This window comes from Rhineura floridana, chromosome 3, assembly GCF_030035675.1.
Source record: "Rhineura floridana isolate rRhiFlo1 chromosome 3, rRhiFlo1.hap2, whole genome shotgun sequence".
Classification (NCBI taxonomy): Eukaryota; Metazoa; Chordata; class Lepidosauria; order Squamata; family Rhineuridae; genus Rhineura; species Rhineura floridana.
The window spans coordinates 181,450,385-181,473,444 of record NC_084482.1 but is presented as its reverse complement, the minus strand read 5'-3'; the positions used below and the strand labels follow the sequence as shown (position 1 = coordinate 181,473,444).

General features: G+C 41.8%; 1 protein-coding gene across 3 annotated transcripts in view; it reads right to left on the bottom strand.

The window, feature by feature from the left end:
- PRICKLE2 (prickle planar cell polarity protein 2) overlaps positions 1-23,060 on the bottom strand; it is a 148,939-nt gene that overhangs the window by 20,485 nt on the left and 105,394 nt on the right. For all 3 annotated transcript variants that reach the window (XM_061618726.1, XM_061618728.1, XM_061618727.1), the window contains exon 7: positions 16,636-17,502. In XM_061618726.1, the coding sequence (XP_061474710.1) occupies positions 16,636-17,502 (867 nt within the window). The remainder of the gene's footprint in view (positions 1-16,635; positions 17,503-23,060) is intronic.

The window sequence follows — 23,060 nt, the reverse complement described above, 5'->3', positions numbered from 1 at the left end:
GATGTTTTTTCCCCACAACAATCAAAGGACTGTGCCTTTTTAATGCCAGCATGAGGTCACTGCTGTCTCAGCAAATGCCACATCAATCAGGGTAGTCACACATTCCTCTCCTTGCTTGTAAAAAAAAAGAAAAATAAACAAACATGTATCCTGCTTTTAATAGCCCTTGTTTGTGGGATGCACAAACACAAAAGGGAGCTAATTTTGCTTGTGTGTTTCTCCTCTGCCCTCCTGCAGTGACTTTTTGCTTGGACTTCTGGAAAACCAGAACTACAATTTCTGTTGATATCACAGCCAAATCTGAGTTTTTAGAGCACTGCAACATAGGGAGCTGGCTTATACTGAGTCTCCATCTAGCTCAATTAAGGAAGGGGGGGGGATTTAATTGAGTTCTATCAAACCGATCAAATTTGTAAACCTATTGTTTACCTTTTTGTAAATCTATTGTAAACGGCTTTGAGATCTTTTAGATAGTAAGCGATCTATAAATGGAAATAATAATAATAATAATAATAATAATAATAATTTGCACTTTCCAAAGCAATATGAGAACCGAAACACAGCCATCCTTCAAAATTCACACATTTGAATTTTGTGATGCAGGTGGCTAACCAATGTTTACAAAAATGCATGTTAGGGGAAAGTGTGCATAAAAACGAATATATGAGTGAAAATAACATACACAAATACCTTATATGATGAGAAATTGCTTGCAAATATATATATATTAGTCAAAATTGCCTACAAAATGTGTTTATTGGAGAAATTTGCATTAAAATGCTAGAGAATTTTCATGAGGTTTTTTTTAAAAAAAATTGCAGTGCTGCAGAGATGTGGAGAACTGAATTTGGGACTGGAAAAATGAGAAACAGAGAACCAAAACTGTCAGAACTTTCCATCCCTAGGCTCAAGATTGTCTGCACTGACTGGCAGTGGCTCTCCAGGATTTCAGTCAGAGGACCTCCCCAGCCCTACCTGGAGATGCCAGGGACTGAACTGGGGAGCTTCTCCATGCAAAGCAGATGCTCCGCCACTGAGCTATGGCCCTTCCCCCACAGAAGTTGCAAAGAAATGGGGCTTCCTTTATGCTTTAATAGCCTTAAAGACCTGGCTATTCAGGCAGGCCTATGGGATTCTCGGGAGGGATTAGTTTTATGATGTATAAATTGATGTTTTAGAATAATTGATGATTTTGTTTTTGATTGTACAGTGTATTTTAATGTATTCCTGTAAGTCGCCTAGAGTGTCCGTTAGGTCGGACAGATAGGCGACTAACAAATAAAATTTTATTATTATTATTATTATTATTATTATTATTATTATTATTATTATTATTATATAGTCCTTGCATCTATTTACAATGCACAGGCATACGAAGCTACAAGCAGATTAAAGTGGCCCTGAGCCGATGCTGACTGCATTACCCTCATTGCCGAGTAACTGAGCCTTGAATTTAAGCACTCGCTTGGTAGCCACAGGCAACCAGGAATTCCATGCAGGCGAGTGGGCTGGTGGAGGAGATATGGATCTGTCCATTTCTTCTCCATCAATCCGCTTGGTTTCTGTGCCAGCTGCAGAGGAAGGGAGGCCTGTCCCTCAGCACCGCCCTTCCTATTTGGTGCAAGACTTTTCCCCCTTTTTTTCATTAGCCTAATAAGAGGCTAGTATCCTGTATTTCCATGCTGGCCTATTCATTCACATTGCCCAAGCCAGTGTGGTGTAGTGGTTAGAGTGCTGGACTACAACCTGGGAGACCAGGGCTCGAATCCCCACACAGCCATGAAGCTCACTGGGTGACCCTGGGCCAGTCACTGCCTCTCAGCCTCAGAGGAAAGCAATTGTAAACTCCCTATGAATACCACTTACCATGAAAACCCTATTCAGAGGGTCGCCATAAGTCAGGATCGACTTGAAGGCAGTCCATTTCCATTTTCAATTTCCTCTTGCTCTCAGTTGCCTTCAATTGCTCTTGATGACAACCTGTTCACCAAGTGACCTCTAATCAGCTGGGATTGCCCATGTGACTATTCCGGGAAGGAAAAATAAATTGCAGCCAAAGACAAAACTGTGCTGAAGCAACAGCCAGGGTGACAAAATCTTTAAACGATGAGAATTCAAAATAAGTGTTTTGGGAAGTGAAATTCTACCCAAGCAAAATGCTATTTTGACCCCACAATGAAAATGAGAGAATAATGAAGCAGGCTTACTTAATAGTTTCAATTTCTAGTATAAGTGAACAGGACACGTAGGGCAACGTTTGCAAAGAAGGCTTCTGCAATCCTCCCTTCCAAAGGAAATTGACTTTGATGGACTAGGAAGGAAAGGATCTCCTTCTCCAAAAATTCTTGAGCGTTCAGTAGTTCCAAGCTTTGATCCTTGCAAAAAGAACTCAGAAGCATTTCAGCATGCTGGATTCTGCTGGGACTCAACCTTATGCATGTTACCACGCACCATCTCTTCCAGTTTGCCTTGTGGCTTTGTCATTTGTAAGCCGGCCAGCAATGGAAAACAAGGCATTCCTTACTTTCCAAAGACCCAAAGCGCACAAGTCTTTTAAAATTTCAACACCTCATCTGCAATGCCCAGCAGGGAGACTAGAAAGACAGGCACAGCATGCAACAGAAAACCGTTGCAAGCCTACTCTTTTTGGACACTGTACTTTGGAACAGGCAGCTAATCGAGTGGAATTTCTCTGCAGCTGCCCACATCTGATCTTAGTGGAAGAGGCTGGCTCCATTCCGCAATGGAAATTAAATGTATATTTCCTTCTTCCCCAAGACTCCCCACCCACGATTCCCAGAGATGAAGGCATTCATAGCTCCTTCTGTTAGTAAAGTCAGTATCCCATGTGTGGATATGCCGGGTGTCAGGAAGGGATACAAAAGAGGGGAGGAGTGGGTTCCTGAAATGACTCCTCAAAAAGAATCTCTTCCAAGTCCAATTTGACCCTCATTTCCAAGGCACCCTTTAAACCATGAGTGGGACTAGGGACTGCAACCAGGACTGGTCCTACCATTAGGCAAAGTGAGGCAACCACCTCAGATGGCAGCTGCTCAGGTCTCTCAGAATCCCTCCTAAGCCACTTGGCCATTCCCCCTCTGCTGGAGGCAACATTGTATATGCTACATGGTATGTTCTTGCCCCTCTAAACTAGCCTGTTGCCTCAGCTATGGTGGAAGACACCACCCCATCACCAGTGTTGAATTAAGTTTTAGCTGCCAGTCTAGTCAGCTTCTGTATGTGCAATCATATCCATTGCCTCATGCAGCAAAATGTGTTAGGCTGGTCCAAGCTGTGACAGAATTGGCTTGGAGGTCTGCTATCCCAATCTCCACTCCCTGCCTTTCAAGGAATGAAGGCTCTAATGGAGGTTTTAGTGCCATGAACCCCCCTATACACACTCCTGAAGCCGTTGCAGCCAGGAGATGACAGCTGTTGCTGCTGTCTTTCTTCTTGAGCCAGAGTTTCATGGCTCAAGGAGAAAGATGGACAGTTGAGGTGGTAGCTATCTCCAGAGTCAGCTCCCAGGAGCTGACTCTGGGGAGACTTGCTGCAGACCTCCTCTTCAAGCTGTTTTCCAAGTTAAGCATTGATGCTGCACCAGCCAGAGGTCACAATTTGTGAGGGATGAAGGAATCTAAATGTACATCTGAGTATAGGCGATGTGCCACCTATCTGCTTTCAGTAGTATTCACATTGCCATTAAGGAAGTGGACGCACTTGCAAATGTGCATCATGAAGAAGTGTCCACTGCCACTGTCAAAGCAGTTTCCAATGCTCCTGGAAGGAAGAGGAGTATCTTGGCCTTATATCTAATGCCTCTGCTACTGGGAGTCTTTCCCACTGCCAGTTCTTCCCCTTTGTCAGGATACCTTTGGGGGGAAACTGCATGCCTTCTGAATCAGACTTGAATTTAGAGATGTCTAGACTTGATATGGAAGTTACTTGGAAGTTTCTGATAGTGATAGGACAAGGTATTCAGAGCAGACTTCTCTTTTAATTAGGGTGGGGATCAAACACAGCTCCTGAATATTTTTGTGATCTTTGGGGGTTTAGTGAAATTTCATAAAAAGTTTTTTTTGGGGGGTGAGTCATCTCTCTCTCTCTCTCTCTCTCTTTTTTACCAATAAGGTCCCTGGGAGCACTGCTATACAGGTTGCTGCTTACTGTAGTTCTGTCACCCCTTGAAGCAGTAGCAAAATTTTGTTTGTTAGTTTTTAACAGTGACAAGAAAGAATGATGGCTACAATCCTCAGCTGCCTTGTAGCTACATGTTAACCCCCCCCATTTTTTAAAAAAAGAAATTTCATCCATCCTCTGAAAGTCTCTGAAAAAGCACCCCACCACTTTTGCAGAAGATGAATGGCCTTGCAATGGGTGGAGGGAATTTTGGCCTAGCCTTAGTTTTTGACCCCTCTCCCATTTGAAAGATTGCTTCCCAAATTCGGACCTTGATGACACAGAGAACGGGGAAGGTTTAGAGCAGGGGAAGATGCCTGGGGCAGCAGAAATATTCATCCTGCCTGAGATTCCCTGCAGGAGGGGAGCCTCAGGAGCCACTATTGCTGGCATCTGCTTGTACTGAGGAGGCAGCATTCTCTCCCTCCTCTGACACCTCCTCTTCAGAACCCTCGTGTGCAAGAGAGACACCCACCACTACCTCCCTAGAGTCAGGACAGCACAAGGGAGATCCCTACCTAATTGTCCCTTTAAGTTGCAAAAGCATCCCTGAAATTTGAAAACAGGGAGGAGGAAGCACCTCTGAGCACCTCCTTTAAGTAAGACAAGCCAAAATCTCCTCTAAAATCTCCTTTGGGAAGGACCGTAGCTTAATGGTAGAGCATCCACCTTACATGCAGAAAGTCCCAGGTTCAATCCCCAGCATCTCCAGGCAGGGATGGGAAAAACTTCCTCCTTGAAGCCCTGGAGAGCCATTGCTAGTCAGTGTAGACCAGCCTTTCCTGACCATTGGCAATGCTGGCTGAGGCTGATGGGAGTTGTGGTCCAAACAACATCTGGTAGCCCACTAGTTGGGAAAGGTTGGTGTAGACAATACCGAGCTAGATGGACCAACGGTATGACTCAGTATAAAGCAGCTTCCTATGTTCCTATGAAAGATTCATTGAAATTCACCTGCGCCGCCTAACTTTGGGAGCGTTCAATCCCCAACCCACTGCAAACTGCTGGAAAACATAAGCCAAAGGTACCAGTTCAGCACGAATAAACACACAATGCTAGAGCAACACTAGACTGCAGGTTGGTGACATATCAAAAGCATGCCAATGCGTAACCAGCCTACAGGGTCCGCTGCACAGATTGAATTCTGTAGGCTAGGAATAGGGAACCTGGGGCTAGGGCTGGGGGAGAGATTCAATTCAGTTTGCATTTAAAGTCAAATCAATCGAATTCACACTTTATGAAATATGAGAACTGAAACGGCCATCCTTCAAAATTTGCAGATCCGATTTTTGCAATGAAGTTCTCTAACCAATGTTTACAAAAATGCACATATTAGGGAGAAATGTGCATAGAAATGAATATAAGTGAAATTAGCATACAAAATGCATTATATTAGAAGAAATTGCTTGCAAAATTTATACATTAGTCAAAACTGCATACAAAACTATATTTATTAGGAGAAATTTGCTCTAAAATCCTGACGAACTTTCATGAGGAATGTATTTTAGAATTTGCAAATTGTTGCAGAAATGCAAAGAACTGAATCTAAGACTCAAAAAATTGGAAACTGAGAAAGCTGAAATTGACAGATTCTTCAAGCCCTACCTGTGGCCCTATAGATATTGTTGGACTCCAATTCCTATCAGCCCTAGCCAACATGGCCAATGATCAAGGGAGCTGTAGGGGAACAAGTTCCCCATGCCTCTCCTGTAGAGGCTATTCTAGTATAAGGACTGCAGTGTCAATTTTCTCATAACTGTTAAATCACAAGCACTCATTTGTCCAAATAAAAAGGATTCTGGCTACGTACGTCTTTACCAGTTTCCTCTAAGTCATTAAAAAAATTGCAAAAGAATTTCCTACCCTTGAGGCAATAATCAGATGTTAACATATCAAGTATTTTCAACAATGTGATTAAAAGTATTTTTCTAATTAGAAATTATAGCTACATCATCATAATAAATTGCATAATTGTGTTTATAAATGTGATAATTACTATTAATTACTATAAAAATGGATAAAGATAAGGTGATTGTGAAGGGCCAGACATTCAAAATGTGTCTTTAAAATATATATTAAAAGAGCTTTAGCAAAAAGTGGAAAGCTGGGTTCTTTTTATGTAAGTGATGCAACCAACCTTGGTTTGTGCAAGTTGCATACTCCTTTATTAAGCTGACCCAGCCTGTGTACAAAATTGCATTTATCTGAATGGCAGTAAAGAGATGATACAAATCTGTTCTGAAGCAAACAAGTCCTGAAGGCTGTTCCTGATTTGCAAATATATTTGCTGCAGATATTTGCTTTGCAGGGGGCTTCTGTATTAAATACTTGGGGGTGGGGGGGAACAACATAAAAAGCCACCCTGAAAAGTAAAAAGAATTACGTTTTCTGCTGATTCCTGCAGAATGCCATAAGTCAAGAAAGAGCTTCATAATGAGTTGTCTGGAGGCTAGAAGGAAACCAAAATAACATGAAATCCATCAGCAACAGGCCACTACTAAGGCAGGACCTTTCATTTAGGTATTAAATTTATATTCATCTTTCCATACAAATTTTCAAAGTGGTTCACATCAAAATCTTCTTTAGACAAAAGAATAAAGAGGTTTAGGGTTGCCAGGTGTCTGGTTTTTGCCCGGAGACTCTGGTTTTTGGTACGTTGCCTATGGTTACCCAGTAAGCTTTGTATCTTATTTCCATTTTAAAATTAATTAATTAATTAATTAATTTATATCTCAGCCCTTCCTCCCAATAGGGGCCCAGGGCTATGATAGAAATTATCTATATGCAGGCAAGGTTTATGAAGTAATGCAGATCCACACAATACATTTAAATCACATCCAACCCGAATATAAAGTGCATGACTTCCCTAAAGAATCCTGGGAAGTGTAGTTTCCCTCTCACAGTTATAGTTCCAACCACCTGTAACAAACTACAGTTCCCAGGATTCTGTGGTGGGATTCATGTGCTTTAAATGTATTATGTGGATCTGCCCTAGTATGCTTTCATTAGTGAAATGAAAAGAACAATGATAAAAGATACTTTTTAAACAGGGCTGTAGCTCAGGGGTAGGGCACATGCTTTGCATACAAAGACAGAAAATGCTAGTCCATGTCAGCGGTACTGAGCGAGATGGTATCAAATGGCCTGACTCAATATAAAAGAGGAAAGAGACCCAAGGGCCACAGTGACTCATAAATTTATTTATATATTTTATTTACAACATTTATATACTGTTTTACTGTAAAAAAAGCCTCAAAGTGGTTTATAGAAGAATTAAAACAGTAAAATTATTGGCAAAAACAGTTAAAGACAGGTATTTAAAAACATTCAAAATAATAAAACCAAAAATGAGTTAAAAACAGGAAAAAAAACCATAATAGCTTCTACATGCCTGGGTAGGCTTGCCCAAATGAAAATGCTTTTAGCAGGTGCCAAAATGAGTACAATGAAGGTGCCTGCCTAATATCAATAGGCAGGGATTTCCAAAGTGTGGGTGCTGCCAAACTAAAGAATTGATTTCTTACAAGAGCAGAACAAGTACTATGTGGAAAATGTAACATGGAAAGCACATCTTGAACTTTCAGAGCAGAGATATTATATCTCACTCATGTCAGCAATCGTACCGCAGCATTCTGCACTAACTGCAGCCCCGTGGTCAGATTGTTGCTGCATGGGGATTTCTGTGACCTTGGCTGACTGGCTGCCACGATTGTTTTAGTTTTGGTTAGGAACCTTGACTGGTTGTGGGAAGCTGAGTTTTCTGTCTTACTCAAAGGAATCTTGTTGTGGCAGGTATGGCATCGCATTTAGGAAATCATCATGTCTTGTTTTTCTTTTTCTATTTGCATTTCATTTACCTCTGACCTTACTCCTACATCCATAGAAGCAACAACAATGGTTTCATGTGGTCTGCTCAACCCCCTTAAACCCAGTGATGATGCACCTTGTTATCTGCATGATGGTTTGCATCTTGTGCAATAGTGGTAAAAGAAAATTCACATGCTGGGAAGTGTGGCTTCAATTGCTGTTGATCCCAATCTACTGCCTGTGAAAGTAAACAAACCAAGTGTGTCTTCTCTCTGTCAATTATTACTCACTGGAATTGGGTTGGCTGTCAAAGTGAGTTTATAGCAGCCCACAGAGTAAGCAGGAAAGAGTAGAGAGTCTTCTTAACTCTTACTCATTTCTCAAACCTCTCTCTGCAGTGAAGGGTCAAGTCTGTAAAGAAGTTTGTAGCAGTGACATTAAAAGCAGGCAGGGCATTATATGCAGTGGGTTGCCAACCCTGCTTTGATATGGATTAAATCAATCCTCCTGCTGGAAGGGCGGGATGTAAATCAAATAATAAATAAATAAATAAATATTGTTGCAGAGAATTCCTAGTCAAGCTTTACCAACAGCACAATCCTAACAATATCTACACAGAAGTCTTGTTGAATTCTATGGGGCTTAGTCCCTTAGTAAGTGTGTTTAGAACTGCAGCCTTCAGGGGCATCCATCTCCTGAGTGCTCACATCTAACATCTCCACAACACTAGGCTTTGTTCCTACAACGGCCTTCTGGTGACTGGCCTGAGGGCACTTAAACCCTTCTTGCCAGAAGCAAGTGGACTAGATTAAATGTTCCTTGCCCAGAATCTCTAAGCAGATAAGAAGGAATGATCCCGTTACTTCAGCTGGACCTGAAAATATCCTTACATAGCTAAGATTTCTATCTTAATGTCCAATCAGAGAATTTTTTTTGTTTGAGTGGTATGCTCCAAGCAACTGTGGTAGATGCTTATTGTATCATGCTTAATGACATCACTAGGGCCTGCCCCTATGACATCACCAGGGCTCACCCCATGACATCACAAGGGCACACCTCCTATGACATCATTAGGATCCACCCCTGAAATCTTAGGGTTTGGGATGCTTCTGACTTGGCAACCTAAACAGGTTACATATAACAACTTCATTCAGGTAATGACTGAGTACGAGATCCTGCATAACCCTAAAAGGGCACTTTAAGGGGTATTGGAAGGTAATTGTACTAGCAGAGGGCTTGATTGCTGACTTTGGTGAGAATGTGCATTTGTTGCAGTTTGGAATCAGTAAGGATCCACTATAGCGCCAAAGACTGAGACTGGGGACCTGTGTGTGCTTGCTGAGTCTACTATTGATGGGCAACTGCAAGGCCCCTGCTCTCAATTATTATGATTGTTTATCTTTAAACCAGCCTCGGACCAGAAAGCCCTTCAAATAGAGGATGCCTTCAAACAAACAATCCTCTAACAGACTGTGCTCTGTAGAGTAGTATGGATGAGCATTACTGTAGTAAATTCAAGCACAATCAGAGCATGAAAACAATAGCAAAGTCCTTATTTTTCAGGAAGGGACATCACTGGCATACCTGAGAAAGTTGCATGTATTTTAAACCACACTCCACCCCCAATTCTGTAATAAGAATAAATTATATGTATTAAATGTATATGTATTAAATGCTTAACTGTGGCTGTATTGCCAATACTTCTAAAAATATCCTTGTATCTCATTTACCCAAATTTAATTTGCTTCCAAAATTCAGACATTCCAAATCCAGCAATGCAGCCACTGCTTCTCTTTCCAAACCAGCAGGGATTCAAGCACACATGGTTGTTATTAATACAGAGAGCAGCCCAGATACGTCTTGAGAGCTCTGCCCTAACGTGTGTGTTAGGGCACAGGCCTTCTCAAGTGCCAGAAACCTCATTCAGCTTTCAGTAAACAAGCAGCTGAAACACCTGCCTATAAATACCTTTCAACTCCCTGATCTAGCACACAGTTAACTTACACAGTACGTTACACCTATAACAGCATCTCTCACAATCTAGGAGCAAACGCTTGGAAAAGCAAGCACAGGAGGAAAGGTATGAATCAACTCTGGCCCTTAAAATATTGACATACCACAGAGATGGACTTTGCTCTCTGGGGATTGCTTCATCCAGGCCCAGCATAAGGTGTATCATTTAGCAGCTGCTGGGCCACTCCCCACCTTCACCCTCCAGCATCGAGTTCTGACGGTTGCAATTTGCCTGGCAGCTATCATTATTGAAATAATAGTAATAATAGCCTTTTACATTTATCCGAAGGTTTACAAATCTACCATAAAAACAGTTAAAATGCTTCTACAAATATTACTGAAAAACTACTGAAGACAGGTTTAAAAAAATACAGAATGAACACCTAAGGCAGAGACCTTTTCATCCAGCTGGCAAAGCTCAGCTGGCAAAGCTTGTCGAAACAATCTTCAATTGTTTCCAGAAAGTGGGTGCCTCTTGTATCTTGACAGAGATGCTGTTCCACATTCGTTTTCCCATAATACACCGAATACTGCATTGAGCCAGGCAGTGTGTGTGCGTGGTTTTTTTGGTTTAAAAAAAGGTGCTGGTACTCATACCTTGATGAAAGTGCAGTTAGTGCCAGGAGAAAATGGTTGCCATGGGCATGGGGAGCCAAAAAAGAGATGCCGCTACACCTTTCTGGTGAGTACCATCACACACTCTGCGGCTGCCGCTTACAGAAACTTTGCTGCTTCTTATCATCATAAGAACAGGAGGTAAAGGTAAGCAGCCCTTTCTGCGATCTTATGAAGCAAGGACACCACAAAGGACACAAGGGCGACAGTGCTCTGCTGCAGAGCAGGAGCCAAATGGTCTTGCAGAAGGAGCAGAAACTATTTCAGTTTGCTCATGTAACAAACAGTGTTGTAGCCAATGCTAGTCTTAGTTAAAGTAGACTCAATGAAGTGATTGGACATGGCTAACGTAGATTCATTCATTTCATTGGGTCTGCTCTAAGTAGGACTAATACTGGATGTAACCAACTGTGCTTTAAATGGATTTTCTATAGTTGTCAAGTCCTCCCAGGGATTTGAAAAATATATCCACATTGGGTTTTAATGAATGAAACCAAAGGGTTTCAGTGGGAAAGGCATTAGGGAGAGGAATGCAGAAAAGGCAGGAGGAAGCAAGAGGGAAGGTAACGAGACACAGCTGGTGATTCTGGGAAAAGGATTTCCAAAGCAAAGGTTCTTAACTGTGTAAGGTTAGTTTGGTCATCTGATAACATAAAGGACACTCAGCTAAAGGGAAAACACAATTCCCTGAGGTCAGAATCTAATTCTGGCACAAGCCTATTTTGTGACCAATGTGGCATTTCTGCTAATCTGCAGCTGTTTGATAGCACATCCCTATTTCACAGAGGCTGCCCCATGTTTGATTCAAACTCAGTGAACATTCAAGTGAACAGGAACGGACAATATGTTCCACAGTAAGGCCCACTTCAGAAAATGTATCATGAGCTTTAATTGATTTTCCAGGCTTTTAGCTGCATATTACGCAATTTGGATATTGCTTTCTGTAAACAAACTTCAGCTAGTGGATCTGTTACTTATTTCTTTCTGTTTCTTTAAAAAATTAGTACATCCTGAAATGATTGCTTCTCAAGTGTAAAAAGTTGAAAGCAGGCTCCTAAAGATCTCCTTTAGTTGCTCTGCCTCTTGTGCTCCACTCAAGCCTCAGCTGTCTTACTGTTGCCTTGCCTTCCTGAAAAAAGAAAAAAAAAGCCCACATAGTTCCCTTGGGTCCTATGGGAGGTTAACATTATTTCATCCAAGCTGACTTTTATTCCAGAAGTTTGTCAGCATTTTGCAACTGGCAGCTTTACCCAAAGCAGCTAGAGTGGTCATGAATACTCCGTGACACCATGGTAGCTCAGATCGCAAGGAGGCAGACAACATTTAGTTTTTAGTTTATTATTATGTTTCTGCAATAGAGATGACTTTCATGCCAAATAGGAGCACACTTTGTTTTAAGAGGATGACATTGTACGAAACTTTGTGATGCTCTCAGGATCTCAGATAATTTTTAGTTTTGCTTTCTACAAAGGAGTTAGCCATTCATTCTATAGTAGTCTGAGCAATAGAAGAACAGACCTATTCCTTTTTTAATAAATAAATAAGTTTTAAATTGTTTTTTAAAAGATGTATTTTAAATTGTATTTGTTTTTAGTTATTGTAAACTGGCCAGAGAGCTTCGGCTATAGGGCGGTATACAAGTTTAATAAATAAATAAATAAATTCCAATACAATTCAGACCTCTCCACTCTCCAGACCTCTCCTCTCTTCTTGGTTCCCACGTTACTTTTTCTCTGTATATCTCTCGTCCTAATAACTTGGCCAGGCCTGAACTGATGGGGGAGGGAATATAATGCGCAGAATGTACATACAGCTCGCAGTGATTGCTGTGACTGGAAAGGGTGCCACTATAAGCATGGAAATGGCTGCCAGATATATTTGTAATCAGACATACATTGCATTTTTTGCTTACAAGTATGGGCTTGAATTGTTCATTTGTAGGCAAAAAGTGCTGTGTGAATTGTCCCACAGTGCATGATCTGATCAGAGTATTTAGGACATGAAGTATATTTGTTTCTATGCATATGCCTTTATTTAAGTTGCACTGTACATGTACATGGTGATTTAAAAAGAGTGAAAGGCATGTCACTATCTTAAAAGACTGACAATCATTCTAGACATCTAAAATTTGACTTCTGTTTCAAGAATTTGATACTATTTTTAAAAAATGCAGATGCTTTAAAAAAAATAGAACACAATTCAAATGCCTCTGAACCTTACTCTTAGCGTTTGGGGATATTTTAAGAAGTCACAACACATTTTTTTATAAATGAAGAAATGTAGCTACTTTCAAAGAGTTGTGCTTTTTTATCACAACTGTCTTTGGTTATGACAACTTCTCAAGTCTCCTAGGACTTGAAATCCATCCCTTTTTTTGTACAGCTGGTACTGATTCTTACTGTTCTTTAAGAAGAGGATAAAGAGCGTCAAAGGAATTGTTTTGAAATAAACCAAAAGTCACGCTACATAAAAAAAATTCTGCTTGGGAGACAAATCAAAGGGAGACAAACTCTGGAATTTGCCACAGTGGGATTGTCATAGTTAGCCCACAGCGCAGGGAAGCTCTGAAATGAGACAAAACATTGGGCCTTTATGTTATGAGACAACTGGCACTTAGAAGAAGAAGGAGAAGAGTCACTCTACACAAACAGCAGTTTATAGGTTAAAAACTGACTGTGGACTATGTCATTTCAGTCTGCAAGTGTGGGAAGGCTGTATCTCAACATTAAAAATGAAATTCACTCTACATATAAACAACTACATGTCAGGAAAAAGTGTTCTAGCTGCCCTTTTCTCCCTAACATGCTCACTTCCAACGTTTGTCATATAAATATGGTCAATACACACCCACCATATAGTTTTACATAATCTTCTGTTTGAATAAACTAATTCTTAATTTGTCAATTTTGGTTTCTCTCATTTTTTAATTTTTCTAATGTTAGGTTCAGTTTTCCACATTTCTGCATCTTTGTGATTTTTTAAAAAAAAACAGGAGGAATTTCACCATTTTAGTTGCACATTTTTCCTAATATGCACATTTTTGCAAACAATTTCATTAACATAATGCATTTTTGCATGTTATTTTCATGAATATATGCATTTTTATGCACACTTACATTATTCAGAGAATGGCAAATTTCAAAGTTAGATGCATTTCATGTGTATTAGGAAGTATAGATTAGATAGGTTCACATTAAAATGTGAACCAAATTTAATTTTACTCTCATTTCATATGGTTGTGCTTCAAATTAGGACAAATCCACTAACTCCCCCCATGCACACTACAAGGTAACTTTGGATAGGAGCTTTGGATGATTAGCTTCATCACACTCTGCCAGTACATTCCTGGAAACCATGTTTATTGAGATTTGCTGGGTACAATGGCAGCTGGTGCCCACTAGATCAGATAGGGCTTCTATGGGAGTGTGGCCAATGAGGTCATAGGGGAGAGACCAAGTTTTGTTTTTCTCCCCATCCTCCTCCCTTGCAAACCTACTGTGGATACTTAAGTATTCCAATTTTACATGTTGTTATGTAGCTTCAAGTCGATCACGATTTATGGCAACCCTATGAATCAGCAACCTCCAATAGCATCTGTCGTGAACCACCCTGTTCAGATCTTGTAAATTCAGGTCTGTGGCTTCCTTTATGGAATCAATCCATCTCTTCTTTGGCCTTCCTCTTTTTCTATTCCCCAGCATTATTGTCTTTTCTAGTGAATCATATCTTCTCATGATGTGTCCAAAATATGATAACCTCAGTTTCATCATTTTAGCTTCTAGTGATAGTTCTGGTTTAATTTGTTTAATTTGATCTAACACCCAATTATCTGTCTTTTCTGCAGTCCATGGTAGCCGCAAAGCTCTCCTCCAACACCACATTTCAAATGAGTTGATTTTTCTCTTATCCGCTTTTTTCACTGTCCAACTTCCACATCCATACCTAGAGATTGGGAATACCATGGTCTGAATGATCCTGACTTTAGTGTTCAGTGATAGATCTTTGCATTTGAGGACCTTTTCTAGTTCTCTCACAGCTGCCCTCCCCAGTCCTAGCCTTCTTCTGATTTCTTGACTATTGTCTCCATTTTGGTTAATGAGTGTGCTGAGGGATTGATAATCCTTGAGTTTTGCATGTGGCACCTAAGTAAACAGCAAAGTGTCTTACTTTGGTTCAGAAGGGATTCTGGCTGCTGTCAAAGTTGCTTCTTTGATGGGGGGAAAATTTGTGTGGCCTCCACCTGTTCTGGATCTTTCCCTATGCTCCTCCTTTGCAAAAAAATAGTGGACACTTAAACATCACAGTTTTTATAATACTTAGCACCTAACAGAGCTGTAATCCTACTCTTCCTATCATGAATGTACCCACGATTAAGTCATACCTCCTCAGCAGTGAACAGAAAACTTAACCTCTGCTCATTAAGTAATGCTCTCTCAATCCTGGTTTAAACACACACACACACACACACACACAGAGACAGAACAGAGAGAGTTGCTGGAAACTTCACATTTAGCAGGCACTAGCTTCACAGAATACAGTGAGATTTACTTACTTCTGAATAAGATGAAGAGGATTGCATTAGTAATAACCAGCAGTGTTTGGAAAATTCATTTTACAAAAGAACAAAATAGTTCAAGTTCATCCAAATGCACTTTTAGTTCATAATAATTTCTGCCGGCCACACAGTTGTTAAAGGCACAAGAGTGCTATTTTCCCCAGTGCCAACCCTAAACCATACGAAGAGCTCTAATGGAAAGTAAAAAGAAAAGAAACACACATCTAGGCAACTTGATAATGTATTTTTAAATTAAAACATATTTAAAATGAGTATCTGGAATTGTATAAATGTAATGGTTAGAGTATTGGATTAGGACCTGGAAGGCCAGGGTTCAATTCTACACCAACTTAAATAAGCACAGTGGGTCTTACTTATAAGCAAAAATAATAGGATTATTGAGTTACTACAGCTAAATCATACCTTCTCCTTCATATGGTTAACCATTACATATGTGAGACTATGTGTCACTTTTATGGAGAAAAACAGAAAATGTTATGTTCAGGATTATGTTTTATTTAAGTTATGCTTGGCTTATTCCCTGGTTCACAGAAAAAGTTCCCTGACCTGGAGCAGTGTATTTAAGTATCATGGATAATAGCTATTGCCTAAAGATCTCCAGAGTTTCTTTTATAAAAACAAAACCAATCCTGTAAACGGTAAGATCCTAGCACCCAGATGTCCAGTTGTACTGCCCCAAGCTGCTCAGGCACGGGTGGGGAACCTGTGGCTTCCACATCATCCCTGACCATTGACCATGCAGATGTGAGTTGGAGTCCAACAACATCTGAAGGGTCATAGGATCCTGATCCCTGCTCTAAGGGCATAAGATTGTCCCCTCAAGCAACACTGCTTGTTGCTCTCTAGCAGCTAGGGATACAAAACAGGTATTTTCCCACTCTTAAATTCAGTCTTCCACATCTCCACATCAGTTTGCAATTTTTCAAAAAAAGTTCTCGTGAAAATTTGTTAGCATTATTGTGTGAATTCCTCCTACTCTATATATTTTTCTATGCAATTTTCCCTAATATACACACTTTTCTCAAAGCAATTTTCCCAAATATAATGCATTTTTGTAGGTTATTTTCACAAATATATGCATTTATATGCCCACTTTAGCACATGCATTTTTGTACACATTACATTGCTGGAAAACTGCATTGCAAAGACTGGCTAAGTGCGAATTTTGAAGGATTGCTGTGTTTTGGTTCACATATTGTTGGAACATGTGACTTAGGCAACTTTGCCTTTAAATGAGAACTGAATTGGGTCTCCATTCCATCCTTACTCAGCTCAAGGACATAATCTGAAACAAGTGCAGCATCGTGTTTCGCCCATTGAAGCATTTTGTCTAAGAGATTCTATCACCAACAGAAAAGCATCGGGGCAAGTGACATTTAGCTGAATTTCCCACTCATTCCCTTATTATGCCACAGTAAACACCACATTTTAGAACAGCAGCCTACCTGTGGCATTGGAAAGAGCAAGGGACTCCATCGAACCCCGTGGCGTTCGCTCGGTGGGTGTCAATTCCTCAGTGAATTTCAGTGCACTAATTGGGTGCCTGGTTCGACACTGCTGTGCAGATCTACCACTGTCTTCCTCCTGGTTATACTTGGAGACTTTGTAACTCCCTCTGGTGTCACTGAAGCTCTGGTTGGACATGTCACTGTAACTCTCCTGCGACCGAAGCCTTCCTGAGTAATAATCGTCTCGGCATTCCTGGATGAAGCTGCCACCGTGTCCTTTCATGGCCAGGGAGGAACTTCTCTTTGGGTTGCTGAAATGTTTACTCCATAACTCCTGCTGACCACTTGGGCTCTGCCCTGGGTTGTAGGAAGTCCTTACGTTACACTGGCTGAGCAGCTGCAAAGGACTTTGTGACTGACTTTGCTCCATTTTGTTTCCATAGTGGTAGGCTTCATCTCTGCTCCTCCATATGTGGTCCCTGTTTAGACTGGGAGTTTGGCTTGACAAGCTCAGCAGGTCCATCTGCAAGGAGAGTGGGTCCACATCTGCAGATAGCCTGCTGGAGGTCACTTGCAGCTGGCTGCTGCTCTGGTTGATGGCACTCTCTTCTCCTTTGTTCCTGTTCTTGCCAATCTTGGCACTACGTCGTGACTCTTTGGCTCTGGCACTTTGGAAGGCAGAGTCTGATGAATCTGAGCCGTTCGGGTCATCACCCATGCTGCATGCTCTTGAACAGAAGATCTGCCCTTGCTTTGGCAGGAAGGGCCGCCCAAGCAGAGATTTCTTGCACTGTGCACAACAAAAGCATGTCTCCGTAGCATGCCAGTGCTGGCCATCGTAAGTCATCTGACCCTGATCAATGCCTAAGGGAGAGAAATATTGTAAGTACCATACAACCCTACGTATTTGGATTAAGTTAGAAACATCTTGGGCCAAACTAGATGTGATGGTAAGGCACATGACTGGCCTCTGTGTGTGTCTGTTTTTGTATGCTAGCTATAGATAAAAGGTATGTGGGTATGTGTGACCCAGAATCCAGACTGTTCTGGGGAGAGAACGGATTTAACCCTTTGCCCCTTACCATGGTCAATGGACTCTGCAGCTACTGTTTGGCCTTGGAAAGAAAAGTGCCATTAGAGCCAACTGCAACTTTTGATCCAGACCAGGACTTCCAGACCAGAATTTTTCCATCAACCCACCCCCACGGCTACTATTTAGTGAACCAAGCATACCAGGGGCTAGTTATGTGCAGAAAATCATGTCTAGTTTGGTCCTTATACACAGAAAGATGGGACTAAGGGATACCCTATAAACAAACAGTGAATATACACAGCAATCCTAATTATAGAAAGCCAGCGTTAAGTTACACTGGCTTCAATTACCCTAGCTTAAGTTACCCCTATTCCAAACTCTGGAAGAATTTGGAGGAATTTGACTTATACCACCCTTTTTGGTGGCTAAGTTCTAACGGGTTGCTAGGTCATGTTATTCAGATAAAAGGGCTTTGGTATGGGTATAAGTCTCCCCTTGCCCTGTCCTGCCCCACCGCACTCCTGCCACACCCCTGAATGCTCCTTTTGGGGGACTTACGCCAATATAACTTAGACCTGTTTATGTTCCGTCACTTGAGCCTTGGTTGAGGTAGGGTGAGGGGCTTATGTCTGCACAGCCCCAGCTGATCTGAAAAAAGCCCCCCAAAGCTCAAGATCTGCCAAATCCAAATTATCTTATCCTAGCAGATCATGGGTTTGGATTGCACTGTTACTCTTCAAGAGTTGAACCTTATATAGCCACAGTGACACACACAAGAGGAAAGGTATCAGCAGGCTCAGGGGAACCTCATGGTTTATAGAAGTACAAAAAAAAGAGCTAGTACAAAATTAAGGGGGAGGAATCCCCAAAACAACCCAGTTGAGGACTGAGCATGTTCTGTGGCCATGGAATGCTGAATGACTGTTGCAGGCGGATAGAAACTGGGGAGGGTGCAGGAGAAATGATGCATCCTGTAAAAGAGCACACCTGGCTGGCTAGAACCCTGAACAGGAACATGCCACACTGTGGCTTTTTGTTACAGGTCCGGCTTGTAATGAATTTAAAATACACGGTGGTTTCTGTCCACTGAAATTCTGGTGAATGGGGGGGGGGTTTCTAGCAGACCACAGCCAGGGAGTACAGAAAGCAAAATGGCCATAGTAACATTGCAGACATTAAAAATACATTATCCAGTGCAAAATCAGGAGCCACACTATTTTTAGACTTTGGGTTTTATTTGTTTTTAAAATGTAGGTCATTAGTCATTGTTTTTGCAAAGAAGAAAGCAATATGAACAAATGTTGGCCGTTCCTGCTAAATTTTCCTTCCTGCTAGGCATAAGGGTGGGTCTTCCAGTTGTCAAGGGGTGTTAATATCTTACTCAGTAGAAGTCGTAGTCCCTTTCTGCATTTCCCTCTCTCCACTACTCTTCTATGACACTTTAAGGGCATGATCCAGGTCAGCCCCTCAGCACATCATAAGCTGGAACTTGTGGAGCTTTCTGCATGCAGCAGGGCTGCCAATGAGCCAGAGCAGCATCACACGTTTGAGAGGGCACAGTCTCAATGGGAAATGGATCTTTGCTTGCTATTCCCTCTGCCGCTTTGATATGCTGTGTGGTTCCTATTCTGTGCCCTCCCTCTTCCACCTCAGAATCAGAAAAGTTTTGCAAAAATAAACTATAACACCTAAACAAAATGTGCAACCAAAATGAAAATTTCCTGCCACGCATGCCAATGTGAACTTGTCTGGTATGAACAACACAATTGTAGAATGTCTGCTTTTTAAAGAAATTGCAGAATTTGATATCTTATCACTGTGAAATTCTAGACCGTCTCACTATGTTGGGTGTTGATGTCATGCATTAAATCTGTTTGGGCAATATCATGCTCTAAAAAGGACTTTCTATTTATTTATTTTGACAAAATTAGAAGTATAGAATTATAAGATTAAGATAGCTACATAACTCCTAGATTATTTTGCTACTACAAGTGCATTGGTTTAATATTTATATTATTTATTTATATTATTATAATAATAATAATCGCTTAGACTACTGTAATGCGCTCTACGTAGGGTTACCCTTGAAAACGGTCCGGAAGCTGCAACTGGTACAGAATGCGGCGGCTCATCTGATTAAAGGCAGCCACCGGCAAGATCACATCACTCCAGTGCTGAAGGAGTTGCACTGGCTACCGGTTGTTTACCGGGCCCAATTCAAGGTGTTGGTTTTGACCTTTAAAACCCTACACGGTTTTAGCCCAGTCTATCTGAAGGAGCGCCTCCAGCATCGTCAGGGATGCCGCTCAACAAGATTAGCCTCAGAAGACCTTCTCTCGATCCCACCGGTTAAAACAGCTAGACTGGTGAGGACTAGAGAGAGGGCTTTTTCAATAGTGGTCCCCACCCTGTGGAACTCTCTCCCAAATGACCTCCGCCATGCCCCTTCTATGATGAGCTTCCGCCAGGCCTTGAAGACCTGGCTCTTCAGGCAGGCTTTTGGGGTGGGTTAGGTTTTTACTGTTATGGTTTTAAATTTTAATGTTTTAAGGTATTGTTTTTTATCTTGTACGTCGCCCAGAGTGGCTGGACAACCAGCCAGATGGGCGACTAATAAATTTAATAAATAATAATAATAATAATAATAATAATAATAATAAAATAATAATAAATGAATTGTAGGAATTGACAATTTGTATGTGTTTATACTGAACACAAAGATGATTTCTCATTGTCTTACCCAATGGTAAACAACATTCTATGGGGCTGCCCTCATATGTACCATGTAATTAAGCTACAGACCCAACCTACTAAATCCACTGTGATATTCCTAGAGCAAGTAGCAGCAGCAGTAGGGCTGGCCCTACCATTAGGAAGAGTGAGGCAGCTACCTCAAGCAGCTGATTTGGGGTTACATGAAAAGGCAGCAAACTGTTAGGGAAGAGGCATTTGTGTGATTTTTTCCCTTCAAGTGCCAAAATAACATGAACAGCCTTGGGTACTATGAACTTTGACTTTGGGAGGTGGGGGTGCTGTTTGCTGCTGTTTGCTCAGGCAGCAGAATATATTGAGCTGGTCCTCATCATCATAGCATCCACTTCCTTATCAGGAGTCAGGAAAAGTGTAAATTTATTTGGTTTTGGTGAAAAAATAAAACTCTGTTTCTCAGATATTATTTTTATTTGGGACCAGTGGCACCACTCACAAGTCTTTCAGATTTCTGAGGCTCTCAGAAGGCCAGAAGCAAAGCTATGGGTGCTTTCACACATGGGGCTAATAGCGCTAGTTTACCGGATTAAAAAGGTAGCAATTCGTTCCATATTTCAAAAATCCCTTTCACACTACAGTACTCGTTATACCGGCATTTTGCGCAACAGTCGTTCATACAGAGCAGTTTTTCTCCCCCCCCCATTCGGCCTCACGAGACACTGGATGAGCTGGTTTGAGGCCTGTTCTTTCGGTGCATGGGGGGGGCTTGAAAGAGGCGCAATCACGAACGCAGTCAGCTGAGAGGCGCAGCAGCAGCACAGGCTCTGCAGCACAGGCTCCTCTCTCAGGAGCAGCTGGGATCGGCTGGGAGGCGTGGCAAGGGCTGTTGGTAAGGGCGGGAACGCACTGCATGCTGGGAGGGCTGTTGGTAAGGGCGGGAATGCACTGCATGCTGGGATGGCTGTCATGTGAGCAGTGGCAGCTAGTGCAAAACTCCCGCGATCTCCTGTGTCCCGGCCTTGCTATCAGAATTTTTGAGGTATCATTTATTGCAGAATTTAGTGCTAAACTTCCACTACATTCCACCAGAATTCCGGAGCTACCCGTTATGTTGTGTGAAAGCTCAAATTTTATGCGCAAATTAATAGGAAATAAATTGTCAGAATAACGGAATAAAGTGCAGTGTGAAAGCACCCTATGTTGTATCCATTCCAGGGCACTGGAGAAATCTATGTCTATTGGGGTTCCCAACTGACAAGTTTTAATACTATCAGATTTAGGAGGCTGAATATCTCCCTAAGTCAACTTTGTGGAAAACCTAAACACTTAAATTTACAGCAGCCTTCACGAACTTGGAGCCCTCTAGATGTGGTATTCCACCACATCAGAAGGGCACCAGATTGGCGAAGGGTGATTTAGAGGGACTACCATGTGCAGGACAGCAAGCACCTTGTTGTTGTTGTTTTTGTCCTTTCAAAGTTTTGCATAATAATACCACCTACCACAAGGCTGGGAAACTTTTTTCAATCCAAGGGCCACATTCCCTCATGAACAACCTTCTAGGGCTGTGTCAGGGGTGGGGTCAGAGGTAAAAGTGAACTGGGCCCAGTGAAGGCTGGTGGCTCCAAGTCAGTGGGGCAATGGAATCAGCTCCAGGTTTTAGTCCAAATTTTCACAGAGCTGTCCAAGGTGCCTCAGCCTTCTTGAACGTTCAGACTAAAGCTTGGGGCAGATTCCACTGCCCCACTGACATGGAGCCATCAGCCGCCACTGGCTGGGTCGGAAGCAAAAGTGGGCAGAACTAGTTATGTGACTCTTACCTTTATACAGCATGCTATATTGCAGCAATGCAAAAACCAATACATCTCTTAGCAGAAGACCAACCCCCTGACTCCCTCTGCTAATTTCAGCCAAATCATGACTCCCATTCAACCGTCCAAAAATAACAGTTAAAAGAGCTATTCTCAAACTTAAGAGGGGGCCAGGCCCCTCTATCCTCACCCCCACCCCTGTAATTTGAATACTGGTGGGAAACTGGAGTAGTCCAAGTCCAGTATGATTACCACAACACCATCCTGGACCTCCGTTTGGCTATCTTTTTAAGCAGCCTGAAGCCTGAGACGGTGACACAGGATCACAGATAATGCACCATGACCTTTTCCTCAACACTGTTTCCTGAAATCTGTTAGGCATAAGCAGTAAAACATTAACTCATCTTTAGGCATAGATGCCCAGCTTTGTTGCTCCAGACCAAAAGAAAGATCCATAATGAGAATCCCATTTTCTCTAGCCTAGCCTCCTGTTCAACAGGAGGAAGGAAAATAGAATCCCCAGGGAATCAACTAGTTTGCCTGCTTTGTCATCAACCTTCTGTCATGAGACAGCGGGTATGTGGGGGGCAATGTGTCCCTTGCCCATCCACTTAACTCTCTCTGGGGATTACGAAAAGAATTAAACACATTGTGGACTTAACAATGAGGAACACTGTCCGTAGCAGGAAGGATCCTGAAGCTTTCCTGTCACAGGTCACTCCAGCTGCCAGTGAAATTAACACAGATCAGCACTGCCATATTTAGCACAGAAGAATTAGCACAATGGCGAATTTTTACTTTGTGTTAAAAAAAACCCCAGGAAGCTGGCTTCAAGCTATCTATTTTTGGCTCCTAAAATCTCTTTACTC